The sequence below is a fragment of the Protopterus annectens genome, chromosome 8.part1 (assembly GCF_019279795.1).
Source record: "Protopterus annectens isolate FY-2018-M chromosome 8.part1, PAN1.0, whole genome shotgun sequence".
Lineage (NCBI taxonomy): Eukaryota > Metazoa > Chordata > Ceratodontiformes > Protopteridae > Protopterus > Protopterus annectens.
This window is the reverse complement of record NC_056742.1, coordinates 392,867,977-392,884,043: the sequence shown is the minus strand read 5'-3', so window position 1 is coordinate 392,884,043 and position 16,067 is coordinate 392,867,977. Positions and strand designations below refer to the sequence as shown.

The 16,067-nt window shown below is 39.3% G+C and overlaps 1 protein-coding gene across 1 annotated transcript in view; it reads right to left on the bottom strand.

The window, feature by feature from the left end:
* LONP2 (lon peptidase 2, peroxisomal) overlaps positions 1-16,067 on the bottom strand; it is a 1,625,174-nt gene that overhangs the window by 271,398 nt on the left and 1,337,709 nt on the right. The window contains exon 12 of the mRNA XM_044081964.1: positions 2,942-3,078. Within this exon, the coding sequence (XP_043937899.1) occupies positions 2,942-3,078 (137 nt within the window). The remainder of the gene's footprint in view (positions 1-2,941; positions 3,079-16,067) is intronic.

Here is a 16,067-nt window from a genome sequence, read left to right as displayed (position 1 = left end):
CAGATATAGTTCTAGTGCACATCTTGTCTAGTCAGTGCAAACATCCTGGCCCTTCACAGTGCTATATTTTTACTCAACCTCAGTGGACCAAGCAGTTTCCCCTATCCTCAAGGTGGATGAACCAGTGCCAGCTACTCGGTTCTACCTCCCCTGATAGCTCCAGTAGTGGCAGAATTCACAGGCATTCCAGGTTGTCTAGGTCATAGTCAGGGCTTTATCTCTTTGTGCCACAGAGCTGGTCATTAGTCTTCTTAGTACTATGACATATCGACAGGTTAGGCATGGTAACTATTAGTTAAAGTATATATATATATATATATATATATATATATATATATATATATATATATATATATTAGACTGTTTAATACAATTACTCCTTATAAATAAAATTGTTACAGAAGTCAGCCTTTCAAATGACTTGGCTGGAAACATGAAAAAATACATAAGATATTTCCAACTGTCAAATAAGTCCATATTTTTCTCTACTAAAATCCATTATTTCTAGAATGATTCAAAATTATGACATGGTAATTTATTTCTTCCCATGCATAATATTTTCTTTCAGTTACTCAGAAATGCTGCACTGCATAATAAATCCAAATGAATATGATGGGAGTCTTTGCAAACCTTTCCTGTTACAGCAGGAAAGTAAGATGAGGCAACAGTGTGTGATATGAACAATTTAAGGCAGACCCAAGACCTAATACAGGTAACTCATGGATAATCGCCTCCACCCTCCACTCATATTTCTCATATCAAACAATTCAGGGCAAAAAAACTGTATTCATGCTCTGATTCATAAGCTGGTTATTTCTGACCACTGATGAACAGTGCCCACTCCCTGAGAGAATTACTATGTCTAACTCTTTAGACAGGGTGAACTCCACTACTAGTACAGGTCTAGACTGCGTGCCAGGTTATGCAGTGTGTAAACAGAATGACAGTCTTTTGGACCATTTGTTGTTCTTGCTTAACAATTTGTTATGGATGAAGCTTCTGAGGAGTAGAAGCCATCTTAGGTTGGCCTTATTTTTAAGAATGGTGGTCATGCACTACTATAAAATAGCCATATATTAGTTTGACACTCATACATGGGAAAGTATTTTTTAACAATGCTCAAGATTATTAAACTATGCAACTCCTACTTAGTCCATTCAGACCTTTATCAGTACTATTTTTTTTTGCTGCTAGGTCTAATATGACAAGTCTTGTGAGTTTTGTACGACTTAGAAAGCCTGACAATGGATAAAGGGCTTACTGTAGTTGTGACATATCTGAACTTGACTTTTATTGTGATATCATATCGTCCTGTTTTATAACCACTAGAGTTATAATAAGATTGATACGTGTATGGTTAACGTGTAAAAAAATAGGTACTGGGGAAGCAATGTGATGGCTTCCATACAGTCTGAAGACCCCCAAGGTCCAACAGTAAGACCACTAATGTTTAGTTTTCTTTTAATAATTTCCAGTGACAGACAACCATTAGCTATATGTGCACTGTGCTAATAACAGTTTTGGCAGGATTAGCAATTAGATCAGTCAGTTAGATCTTATGTGAATTGTCAACAAGTGTAAGATTTTGCAATTTGCCAAACTTAGAATTAGCAACTGAATTTGTCTTGATGGCCACTGTAAGTATGCCATGACATCTATGATAAATCTTAGCAATGTTTTTGGGAATAATCTTACAATCCATAAATGTATATATATGTCATAACATCTAGTGTTATAAGGTTAGAGGATATAATTTTTTTAAAATAACTCCAGCAGAAATCAAAAGATCTTATGTAATTTGTATAAGTCTTAATTCTGCCTGTTGTTGAGTACAAATGTTACTTTTGCACTTACAATAAAGCAGATGAAAAATTCTTACAGATGGTCCAAAGGAAAATTACAAAGAAGAAACCCTCTCAGTCTCTGAAGATATCTGAATAGATATGTCAGATTAAATGTTTAGAAGTGCTGCATATCAATTAATAAGGAAAATGTTGCGACTGGCATTTATTCTCTCTACAAGGATCTCATATCAAGTCTTTATCTGCCTACAAACTTGACATTAGCCTGACTTTCCTTGCACTGTTTTTTATTAACTTCACAAGGTTATGAAACTGTATTTAAAACAAAAAAAATATTTTCTGTGAATTTTACTATTTCCACAGCAAGCCTGTGTATTACAGCTAGGATACGATAAACTTAAAAAAAGTAATCTCCGTGGTATTCCCAAAGTCTCAAAACAACCCACTAAACAAGTACAGTGGGTCCAAAAACAAAAGTAGGAAACTTCTCTGTGTGGAAGATTTTCAGACCATTTATCTCTAATTAATTACTGTATATTAATCAGATCATACAACAGTAGTAGAAGCAGCGAACTTAAAACTCGTCTTAAGTAAAAATAAATAAATAAATGAATAAATAAAAAATATTTATCTGTGTACTTAAAGATTTTCGACTGGAATCAGACTGCCTGCCTTGCTTGGATTACTTTTGAATACTATGTAATTCTGTACAATTCTATATTTTTTTATTTACTTAAGATGAATTTAAGTTCGCTACTTCAACTACTATTGTATGATCTGATTAATATACAGTGAATAACTAGAGATATATGGGCTGAAAATCTTCCACACAGAGAAGTTTCTTACACTGTTTTGATATGATAAACATAATGACAATTTGAAGGTAAGCACATTTTTATGGGTTTTGGACCCAAAACACTATAGCAGACTCTCTCTTTCCTTAATGCTGAATGTCACCAGCTCTGCTGTTCAGCCAGTGAAAAACAATTTTCTGAAACCGAATGAAAACATGCTGTGAGGCCTGAAATACAAAAACTACCATTAAAGTTGGGAACTCTTTAAAAGCGTTTGGATTACTAGACAACTTAATGACAGTAAGTTTGGCCGAATCAAGAGAACTGTAAAAATTATACATTTACCTCCATTTCATATATTGGTGGCCCAAGAATATCTTTAAGTGCATGTCGATCAATTACAATAGGCATTTCAGGAGGCAGAGACAGATCAGCGGTATCAGTGATGGCTTCTGACTGTGCAACTTCAGCGTGTTCTTTGCCTTTAAAAATAAAACAATTCTTAGTCATTCTTTGCATCAAAATGATTTTCCAAGGTGCAACTCAGGTCTAACCACAATGAAAAACTCAAGAAAAGTAAAAACTGCCTAATAAAAACTGAGCAAATACAAGGGATGTTTACAAGCAGACCAGACAGCTTATGAAAGATAATATATAGCAGTTCTCAAAGTATAATGGAACCAAACAGCTGCATACATTTCAGTTAAATATTCAAAAGTATGATGCAAATGTTATACTTTTGTGCATGTTAGCTACAAGGTAAATAAGCTGGTGAAAAACAATAAAGTGTAAAGCATTAAGATGTACAGATTTGCTTAAAAAGAAAACAAAGGTTTGACAGCATTTGTATGCAAAATAGTGCAGTCCTGTGAAGTGCTCAGTCTTTTGCCGTTTCACATTTGGTTTATTCAGCTCACCTGTAGTACACCGCTCTGACTCCATGTTATCTTGTCCTGAGCAATAACAAGCACTAACCCCATAGTCTGGTTGTACCGGACCACTTAATCAAGGAAGACCAAAGTGACCCCTAGTGGAAGATTATGCAGTCAAGCATCAATGTACCTCCGTTCCTCAAAAGCAGTTATGAAATAAGGTGGAAACAGCATATGTACACCCATGCTGCAGTAAGCCAGTGTGCCAGAACTGATCTAATATCTACTACTTTTCCAGTCATGGAAGGTATGTTCAATGCTCCTTATACAAGTTCAGGGCCTCATAAGGCCTTCAGAAACTTGCCACCAGAATAAACTGGACCAAAGCTCTTATTACCAATCCAAACATCTAATGTATTTTTAAATGAAACAACTGACTCAGACTTCCTAATTTTAAGTGGAATATTACTCTGCCAACTAGGAGACCTCCCAAAAAATTAATTATACTACCCAACAGTCTTAACCTAATTTAGAATTAATCAACAAATGCATATTTCTGGGAACAAATGAAGGACGCAGCCTGTTAATACAAATTATATCACCAGAAGCTTGAATCCCTAAAGCAATTATAAACAAAAATTAAGTTACCTCTAACTAACCTGTACTTAATGATGTATAATGATAAAGAAATTAATTTACTTTTATAACTAACGCCTCTCATACCAAAAATCTGCCTAGTGAAGTACTTCTGAATTCTTTCTAAAATATTTAAGGTTACTGAAACACTAACTGAGCCACAGTATTCAATTATAGGTCTAATTAAAGTTTTATAAAGTGGTAACAAAACCAGCTTATCCCAAAACACACTATGCATTTCACAATAAACCTTCCTTAATATTCATAAGAAATGGGTCAAAACATAAAGCATCATCAGTCTTGACAGCTTCCAGAGCTTTAATTCTCAAATTGTCCAAAGCATAAGGGTACAAAGGATTATCTGTCACAAAATGCATTATACTTGTGTTACTTACATTAAACATCATATAATTTGATAACACCCATTTTTGTAAATTATTCAGATAATATTGTAACACAAATTGATCAGATGTAAACTGAGTCTCTCGGAAATCATGCAACACTGCTGCAGTGGTCAGTATGAGGCAATATAAGAATATCCAGCCAAAAGTCATTAGAAGATTCAAGATATACAGCACCTGGATGCATTACAGCTTTTCATACCAGTGACCTCTAATTGTACCACTGGCTAAAATGTGCCTGTAAAGGTTTAATCACCATTCAGCAGCATCCACACGGTCACATACCAACACAGCCACCAGGATTAATAAAATAAACATTGAGGGAAAGAATGGCACATCAAGGGAAGGGTGGCAGTCTTGAAAATATTGATGAATCAATTATCTTCTGTTATAATGAGAACCTCACACAACAGAACAGTAATATTTATTCCACTTGGTCTTCTATTATATATGACTGGGTAGAATACAACATTATATGAAGGACCCAGCTAGCGTCTTTGAAAAAAAACACCTGCAGATTTTGAAACAAACTCTAACAGTGCTTATTAAATGTGTACAACATACAAGTTGTTGTCCCCTCATCACAGACAGCTGAGACATTCTATAGAAACAGCCTGCAGATTAAGTCCAGTGGAATGGACCCTCAACTGATACAACACTGGTCTGCGCACTGAATCAATACAGAGCCCTGTGCAGCCAACAATCCTCTTAGGAGTGGTCTTGGTTGCTTACAGGAACTCCTGACTTGTCAGATATAAAGGAAACAAAATACGTGTTCTAATTTCATAAATACTTTGCTCTAGAAAGATTAGCAAAAAGCAGTCTTCTATGTTCCATTCAGTGCATTTTTTGCTTTCCTGAATCCTGTGCATAACGCCAAAAAGATAACCCTGATTTTCTGGTTTAAGGCAATGCCTGACATGCAGTTTGGTATAAAGGAAATACTTGTAGACAGAGGCAGCCAACATAATTTGAACAAATAACTACCTGCATCTCTGATATCCTTTGAGATGAAGTAACTGCCATAAGAATGATCTTCTGAGACTGGAACTTCAGTAAAACAGAAAACACCAAATTCAAAAGGGTATTCTGTCAGGGATTCCAACAAGAAACTTCATATCCCTCTTAGAAACCAAAGGTTTCACTGGATGATTAAAATGCAAGATCCTCTTTGGGAACATGTTTACTTTAAGGCCAGAAAAATAGAGAACGCCCCAAAAGGAGATAGTCTTATTTATTTTTATTTTATTTATTTGACATTTGTTAACTGGGTTAGTCTGACTGGGCAGGAAAACCCTTTTTCGGAGAGACCCGAGGAGAAAAGCTCCAGACATAAAAAGTATAAATAATGCAAAAAAAAGTTTAAACAGTACAAAATATACATAAGCAGAACAAAAACATAATATGAATATAGAGCATAATTATATGTGAAAACAAGGTAGAGGTATGCTGTACTGACAGTAAAACATACTGCTAATCAGAAGTCTTGAGATTGTTACATCCAGAGTGTAAGGGCATAGTCTGACAAGGCAGCACAGTACATCTCAGTAGAATAATAAGTGAGATCCATGGAAAGTAAATGAGAAAAAGAATCTATATCAGGCAACAGAACACGAAGGGGTATCTGTGTATTGTGCTTGCACCAACAGAAAATTTGCTCCATTAGACATATTTACTTATTCAAATATTGTCAAGCTTCCTGAAGAAAGATCATGGACAATAAATATCTACGAATAATAGTTCTTTCACCATGTACTGAGGTAAGGGGTTTCCACAATGTATGAAAAGCATCTCTTGTTTCTTCCCAAGAGTCAGGAGTGCCCTTAAGTTTATTAAACAAAAAAAAGTATGCATATCATTGCTGGAGCCTTCCTGTATCCCGACAGAATGCTCTTCAAACTATCTGGAGATATACAGAGCTGAGTATATTTTTCTGGCACTTCAGAGTTGTGTACTGGTAATTGTTGTTTGACTAATTTTATATTATTGCTGGCTGACAGAGTTGTGCACTGTTATTTTTGCTTCACTGTATAGTTTTTCAGATCTCTGCTGATAGTTTTTCAGATCTCTGCTGAAGGTGTTGGTTTTCCAATACCTACCCTCCCTATTCCTGTGTTATTTAAATTTCATTCCATTCTCCTATCCTTTTCTGAAGTTCTAGCTCAGAGTCTGCCTGTACTGTCACATCGTCTGCATATAGCAGCTTTGCTGATCTGTCCCCTCCATCCCGTTTGCTAATGTAGTCCATCACCAGTGTGAATAGCAGTGGGCTTAGAGCTGAACCCTGGTGTACACCCACTCCCACTGGGAACCCCTTTGTGAGGTTGAACACTGTTTGTACTTGAGTCACTGGGTCCTTGTGCATAGCCTGCACTAAGTCTATCAATGTTTCTGGGACTTTAAACCCTGCAGTACTGCCCAGATCAGCTTTCTTGGGACCTTGTCATATGCTTTATCCAGGTGTAGGAATGCCCAGCTGGACTCTCTCCTCATTTGGACCTGGACATCTTTGAACAAAAGCCAAGCTATAAACCAATTTGCTCTTCTTGTCCTAACATAGTTTTGGAGTGACTGGCCCCAAAATATGTTTGATAGATTAGACAGGAAAACAAGAAGGATGCTTCATTCTCACCAAGTGATTTATAAAAATTAGTGAGTTTTGAAACATGAGGAGAATAATTCTGAGATGGCTTCCCTACTTAGGCTAGCAGAAGCATATCGGAGTCAAGCAGGAATGGAAATCAAACCATAAGTGAATAAAAAACAGGCAGCAACTGAATGTGCCAAAAAAGAAATAAAATAATATAAGGTGGAGGACCAGATGAGAAGGCAAGAAATGTGGAAAATGCATAAATATAGTTGCAAGTGTAGAAAATTTCTGTAAGAACCTCATGTTGATCAAGAATGAATGCAGGAATGGTTAATGGCAATTTCAAACCAAGAGATGAAAGGTTAGTATTGGTGGCACAAGATAGTGGGCTATCTACACGTTAGTTTACAAAGTCCATTGAACATGTGGGAGAAACAGACAAGTGTAGGTTTTGTAAAACAGAATTGGAAACAGTTGCACACCTCTTTGCTGGTTGCGACATACTGATGGCAGAAGGACTGTATACTGCATAATAATGTGGCGAGACTGTTGCACTGGCGATTGTGCAAACATTATGTATTGAAGTGGCTGAAAACACTAGAAACATGAACCATAGAGCATCATAGAAAATGATGAGGTCTATATCACATGGGATCATCCATTACCAACAGTTCAAAAGACAGATGCTAGAAAACCAGATATAGCCGTCGAAGAAAAGAGGACAAAAGTAGCATTGATTATTGAAATTGCTAGACCTAGTGACTACAGTGTCCTGAATACAGAGAGAGAGAGAGACACAAAGTCATAAAATATCAGGATTTGCAAGTGGAAATGAGAGCACTGTGGAAGAAAGATACCCAGATAGTTCCAGTAGTAGCAGGAGCAACAGATCATATAAAAAAAGAGTCTGCAGTCATATTCAAATATGCTAACAATACATGTAACTCCGTACGAATTGCAGAAGGAGTCATTACTGGGCACATTGCGGGTGCTGCAATGATCACTTTTGGGTGACATCAAAGAGTGAAACAATACTAATTTCATGAACTTTAATTGTACTTTGACTTAGGAATGGGGTCCATTCCCGTCATGGTATTAGAAACTCCAAAGATTTGGAGAAATTAAAAAAAGGAGAGACCTCTGTTTAATATGTCATCCAGTGGATGACATTTTCAGGAGTGTAGCACCGCCCTGATGCTGCACTGCAGTGTCTGCATTCCATTCACCTGGAGTAAGAATAGAACCCACAGACTTCTCATCTTCCAATACCAAAAGCAAGTGTTACCTTTTCTGCCACAGGCACTACAATCTGAGGACTTCACCAAAAATGCTTTCATTATTGAACAGTAGGAAGAGAGGTATATGGACTTTAGTTTCACTTATATGAAGTTCCTTCTACAAGTATGTTTGTTTGTGTCTTTCAGCTTGTAAGGGGTTGCCACAGCGGAACTCCGGTCCGCTAATGATTGGCAGTAGAGTTTTACGTGCTGGCTTGCTGGGCCTAACGCACAACCTTCAATGAAGGAATGCCCATTCATGCATGTCGCCGTACAGAAGATGCTCTAACTGAGAATTGAACGGGCAATGTCTAACTGTAAGGTGACAACACTACAGCAGCACCACCACCGCAATCCCTTCTACAAGTATGTAAGTATTAAAAAGAGAACACAAGTGATTCTAGTGTGCCATATAGCCAAGACAACATTTTTTATTCTTACAGGTTCATAGGTCGGTACTAGGCTATTGGCCCTGGGACCTATACAAGCCCAGCCAAAAAGGTGCCCTGGCTTTTGCCACCCAAGAAAATTATTTTCCTGTGCCACTGTCGAGCAGATCCACAAAGGTGATCCCTGGGGTGAATTTCCTATTTCCCATCCAGTCATCAAGATTTTTCTTAAAGAGTGCTAATGAGGAGCTTTGTTTGATATAGATAGGTAGTTTATTCCAGAGTATGGGAAGTCTCTGGGACAGGAATCTATCCCTCCAGCATGTTCTGTTTATTGTGGTGACAAGGTTTAGGTCCCTAGAGCATGTAGCTTGGAGGGACTGGGATTTCTTTAAGTGGAGCATGTCCAACAGCTCTGGGTTTGATATAGCTTTGTATGTTGGGCAGAGATCACCTCTGAGTAGGTGATATGCAACGAAGTAAAGCTGGAGTTTTTTGAGACAGTCTGCATAGGGCATCTATTTGATGCCGGTAATACACTTTGTGAGGTATTTCTGCGGCCTTTCCAGTTGTTGTAGATGTCTTGTGAGGTACATACCAAAAGGGGTGTTGTACTCTATAATGGGTCTAATGAGAGATGAGTAGAGGGGAACGATTACCTCTTTTTTTCTGGATGAGAAACCTTTTGTGATGAGGTGTGCCATGTAGAAGGATTTCCTGACTACTGTGGCGATGTGATTATCAAAGGAGAGACTACTGTCCACCTGTGTCCCAAGGTCTCATCACACTTTTGGTGTTAAGTATACTACCGTTTATGTTGTAGTTCATGGGTACAGAGTTTTTACCAAAGGGGATGACCATGCACTTTTTGGCATTGAGCTTGAGGCCATGGCTTTGACACCAGGCATCTGTCTCAGTGAGACCCTTTTGTAGGATGTCCACATCGTTGGGAGTTTCGATTATGGCTCCTAGTTTGCAGTCATCTGCGAACTTCATTAGCCAAAGACCTTCTGTGTTAGCCTGTACTTCAGAGAAGTAGATACCAAACAGGAAAGGACCCAGGACTGAACCCTGTGGTACTCCACTTGTCACTGGTCTGAAGTCGGATTTGGAGTCTGCTACTTTCACAGTGTGGGTTCTGTCAGTGAGCCAGTTGGCAACCAGTCTTGTGACATAGGGATTTATACATAGTTTAGTGAGTTTATAATTCCACAGTAGGGGATGGTGTCGAAAGCCTTGGCAAGATCTAGATAGGCTGTGTGAACCACCTTACCCTTGTCTATGGCTTTGGTGACTGCTTCAAAGAAGTCTGTCAGGATTAGGAGACATGATATGCATTTTACAAACCCGAACTGGGTGGGGTCCAGAGTTTGGAGATTACCAATGTCTTTGTTTATAAGTTCCATGATGATACGTTCCATGGCCTTGCAGACCAGGCTCATCAGGCTAATGGGGCGGTAGTTCCTGGGGTCTGTGGTGGCTCCCCCCTTGTAAAGTGGGATAACCGTTGCTGTGCGCCATTCAGCAGGCACAAAGCCTGAGGTGAGGCTATAATTGAACATGGTACTTAGGTGGGGTGCCAGTTCATTCTGTAGTTCATGTAGAACGCAGCCTGAGATGTTGTCTGGTCCCATGGATGCTGTGATGGCTTTGGAGAGTGTGGTTTTTACCTGTGCAGCCGTGATTACAGGAACTTTGCATTCTTCCGGTATAGAGATGGGCTCTTTAGGGGTGAGAGGGGGGTAAAGTTAGCACTGAACCTATCTGCCAGGATGTTGGCAATATCAGTTGGGTCTGTATATTTAGTGCCATTGTGCTGTAACTCAGAGCAGATCTGAGTGTTGCCATTGAGATTCTTGACATAGCTATAGAATTCTTTGTGGTTGTCTTTAGAATCCGTGGTGATTTTGTTTTCATAATTAGCTTTGGAGGATTTTATCAGGGATCGCAGCTTCTTACTGAGGCTGACCAGGGACCTCTTCCATTCGTGGGATTTTACACTCTCTGCAACAGTTTCTTCCTTCTGTTGTACAGTTTGTTTATGGCAGGGGACCAAAAGATTGGCTTCCTTTTTTGGAGGATAACATCTTGGTTCTGTTTGGGATAGCACGATCCATGCAATCATGTAAGTGCTTATAAAGTGCAATTGTGTAGGATTCATTAGTCGTAACTGTATTGTCCATCTGCATGGGTGTCATGAAGTTCACCACTTCTGTCTTAAGAAGCATGAAGTTGGCTTTGGAGACATTTTTTACCATGGTTTCCTTAATGGGGGGGGGCAGGATATGGATATCTAGGGTAATTAGCTTATGGTCGGATAGGACCAATGAGACGTTAACTTCAGGTGTGGAACACTGGTCACTCATGTTGGTAATGACTAGATCTAGGATACTGTTGCCCCTGGTGGGGGTGTGGATAAGTTGATCCAGGGCATTGGAGTTTATGAATTCCAGAAAGCGTTGAGTGAAGGAGTTGGTACATGAGTAGTTTTTCCAGTTAATGGTGGGGTAGTTGAAATCATCCATTATTAGGGTGTTTGGCTGAACCCTAATATTTTCCAGTACATCAAGAAAAGAGGAGTGGGAATCCTGGGGCATGGTGGGTGATCTGTAGCAAGCTACAATTTGGAATGCAGTTTTGCCCAGAGTTAGTTGCACTTGGATAACCTCGGCTGCATTATGCTGAGCAACTAGCCTGGAGGTGTGGATATCCTTAATGAATATGGACACACCTCTGCCTTTGGTGTTCCGGCCCAGGTTACATGGCCAAAAAGTGTGGTATGAGTTATAGCCTGGTAGCACAGGGGTGCTCTCTGGAGCCTTGAACCAGGTCTCAGTCACTGCACAGATATCGATGTTCTCCATTTTAAGGAGCGTCTCGAGTGAGTGCATTTTGAGATTTAGACTTCTAGCATTGAGTAGCATCACCCTCAGTTTTTGCTTGCCTTTTCCTGTTACGGTGGTGAATTTATCATTTGAACCTTGCCTAAAAAAGTTACTATAGGGGTGGCAAGAACCTTAGCCAGTATCCGGAATCCCAGGGGTGACAGGTGCAGGCCATCTCTGACAAAGTATCATGGTCTGTCAACCATGTCATCCCAGGCAGACAGATAGTGGATCCCTTTAGAATGGCACCAGAAGCTTAGCCAACTGTTGAAGTGAATCATGTTGTCCTTGTACTGCGACATCATTCTGGGTGATGGCAGAATGCTACTCAGGGCTAGGGTCATACCTGCCTGGGCTACAAGATTGGAAAGCTCTTTCATGTCTCTTTTCATGTAGTCCAGGGAGGTACATCTCAGGTCGTTCACACCAACATGCACAATGACAGAGTCATATTTGTACTTGTTGTGGAGTGACCTGAGTGCGTGGGTTGTGTGTCAGATCCTGGCACCCGACAGGCAGCTGACAGTAACCTTCTCCTTGTTTAGCCTGGTGAGTGGGACATCAGTGTGCCTGACTATAGAGTCACCTATGACTAGTGTGTTGGGTACGTTGTTTTGCCTTATTGGCTGTGGTTGAGTGGCACACTGATTCTGCGGGCTATGTGTCATTTGGGTTGCGTTGGGGAGTGAAGGTTGCTTGCATTTCTGCTTTGGAGGTCTCTGTTGCTTGAGCAGATTATTATTGAGAGCCTCCGTGAATGTTTTTGTGTTTCTATGCGTGGATTTTGGTGGTGTAGATTTAGTGAGACTATGTGATGAGTGTGGTGTGGTGCAAGTGTTTACCTTCTCCTCTTGACTGTCAAGTTCAGTCTTGACTGGAGAGAGCTTTACCCTCCAGTTTGATAAGATAAGTGCATCTCTCACAGGTTGTAGTTTTGGGTGGTAGAAGGAGAGGGTTGTCTGTGTACATGAGGCAATTTCTAGATTGCCCCAAGATGCCGAGATTCATCAGAGCTGTTTTTCTCTAAGCAAGTGAGGAAAGTAAGTACCAAAACAGTTTTCCTCTAGGTAATGAGGAAGTTTGAGTGCTGTAGTAATTAGTAGGTTATTTAGTGCTTACAAGTTCTGAACAAGTGCTGATCACGAATAAGCAAATTCAAGTGCTAAAACTAAGAATCTGTATCTCGACTAAACTAGTTACAGGAAAGGGGGGAAACAAGTGCAAATGTGGGCTTTTAAATCAGAAAGTTGAGAGAGATGGAAAAACTGCCCAAATGGCCAATAGCTACAATTTCTGTGCCAGAACCACTCCTTATGTGGTAGATATGTTACCTAGTGCCACTCCCACTGATAAGCTAGAAGGCTTCCCTCCAACACAGAAAGCTTGGGGGGGGGGGGCTCAGAAGCTTACATACAGTCCTGGATACAGCAAATCTGAATCTGGACTACACTAGTTACTGGAAAGTTTTTTTTATATATATATACATAGAGAGAGAAAAGTAGCTAAAACAGCAGTCAAAACAATTCAAATGCAGTGCAAGCTAGCACACTTGAGTATGTAGCAATGTTAGACCAAACAGTTTAAAAAATGCAATTAAATTAAAAATGACTAAAAACAAGTGCAGAAGGAGTCTATTAGGTAGAATGAGGTAAAGAGATGGGACTGGGGGGAGTGTCCCAGATCAAATCTACAGTGGGGGCGGGCAACTGCAAAAGCCTCCAAACTGGGATGAAACTAAGCACAGATAAAACTATGGTAATTGCATGCAAAGTGGGGAAATCAGAAGAAGCTGAGAACAGAGACAGAAGGGAAGATAGTGGAACAGGTAAACAGCTTCAAGTATCTGGGAGGGGTTGTTGAGGAGAACGGTAGTCTGAACGAAGAGGTCAAAGCTAGAATCAGAGGGGCTGTAGCCAACTATCATAGAGCATCAAGTGTAGTCTATGAGAGAAGAATGCCAAAGAAGCTGAAAAGTAAGGTGTACACGACAGTGGTGTGATCAGTACTACTGGATAGTATAGAAACCTGGGCAAATAAAGGCAGAACAGTTGAAGCTAGAGGTGATGGAATGAAGTGCCTGAGAAAGGTGGTAGGATGCACTGTGCCACTGTGGGACAGACAACGAAATGAGGACATAAGAGCAGAAATCAAAGTAGCTCCAATTGTAGAAAAGATCAAAGAGAATGATTATGGTGGTTTGGGCACGTGTAGAAAAGCAGAAGACAATCTCATGAGGAAGTGAGGGCGTCCAGAGGTGAATGGATTGTGTGAAAGAAGATCTGCAACAGTCAGGCATGAGTGTGGAAGAAGGCAGGAGTGTGGCACTGAATTGAGAGAGTTGGCGACAGTTAACACGACACCCCGACCCCATGTAGAAAAATAGGAAAAAGGGGGCTGATGATGATGTCAAAATTAATTTAAGTCTACTAAAGTATTCCTTACTTAGTTTTATTCGCATTTGTTTATGTTTTATTGTTGGTCCTTCATCAATTCCCAAATATTTATACACTCCCTCTTGCTCAAGTTCTTTTATATGACACATTCTTGTCCCAAACTGATGTTTTCTTGGTGCTGCAGTTTTCCTGCTTTAAAGGTTGCTTTTACACATTTATCAAGACCAAATGACATTCTTATATCATCTGAAAAAGTTTTGACAACTTGCAGTTGTACTTTCAGTTCCTCATCTGATGAGCTACACAGTTTCAAATCATCAACAAAGAGAAGATGAGAAGTCTTTACACGTTGTCATTTTCCAGGAGCCAAATTACAGCCAGCTTAATGGGTTAAGGGCAAGGCAGAATAGCAGTGGTGACAGAGAGTCACTCTGGAATATACCCCTTTGAATTTTTATCCCTGGAATAATAATTTGTCCTTTATCATGGCTTAATTGCAAAGTGGTCTGCCACTGTTTCATGGTCACTGTAATGTAGTTCATCGGTGTAGGGTATACCTTATACATTTTTAAGTACTCTTTTATCCATGAATGTGGCACACTATCAAATGCTTTTTTGTAGTCAGTCCACGCCATACTTAAATTCTTCCCCCTTTTACAGTTCTCCACTATGACTAACAGCAAATGATCTTTTATTCCATGCAACTTTCTTTTATTGCCCTTCTGTTCTATTACCATAATTGAGTTTTCTTCTAAATGACTACATACTCTGTCAGCATCAGTTCCAGTGTATAGCTTACACGTCGTCGGAAGGCAAGTTATTGGTCTATAAGTTTTAGGGTAGCATGCAGGTTCACTCCTAAGTAGGAGCATTGTTTTTCCTGTTGTTAGCCAGGTTGGTGTCTGTTTGAGGTGCGTATATAAATCGTTCTTCCTCATGGCTAAATCTTCATGCAAAGATGTTAGTACTTTTAGCCAGAAGTTAGGTACTGCATCTGTGCCTGGGGTTTTCCAATTAGAGGCTTTTCTTAACTTTGTTTCAATCTCTCTGGCTGTTACTTCATCTCATTTCATATCCTGTACCTTTAAACTTCTTATTCTTTCTTTTACTTCTTCTATCAATTTAGCATCTTTGTTATGTTCCCATCTGGCTGACCTGGTGGCAGCAGAGGTGGATATAAAGCACCACACAGCACCTATCAAAAAGAGTAGGGGAAGTTAAATTTCCTCTAGTATTTGAAATATCATCTTGAGTCTCTTTTGAAGAGAGGACACTAGCCCGGTGAGACTAACTTGTTCAAAAAAGGATAATTCAAATAAATTAATTGCTTAATATAATTTATTTTTGACCATCTAAGTGAGGTGGTCAATGGGCTCTTCTTTAGCTATGATCCAGATCACAAGGGCAAGTTTAAATATTATAAATATGCATAATTTAATACACCCAATTAACAGCATGCTTCTGAGACAGGACGACACTGGATTATCTGGAGAACAAGACACAGGAAGAATATGCAAACTCCAAACAAACAATGACATAACTTTCATATCTGATGAGAACAGGTCCATTTTTAGTAGCAGTTAAGATACAGTCCCGAGTGAAATCCATCTGGGTGGACACCATTATGGAAACACAACACAAACTACAGAAACCCTGAAAGAAGACCTGGCGTTGAAAATAATGTCCAGTTTATAATGTCTCTCAAATGTATTCAGGAAATAACAATACATGACTGCACAAATGTCATCAGTGGTGGCATTACAGAAAGACACAAGCAGCTATGGAATGATCCCCAGGAAGGAAGAGGTTTTTTGTATATGCTGTGATAGCAGTCAATGTAATTATCTAACTTTATGAAAACGGTGAACTTAGAAACTTTCTTATCCAATCTAGGCTTAGCAAAGAAGACAAATAACTTGTCATCCTCGAAGCAGATTTTAATTCTGTCCCCAAACAATTGCCTACAGACATCAATACAAGGAAAGGAGGATTCATTATACCTAGAATATTCAAGAAAAAAAAAAAAAA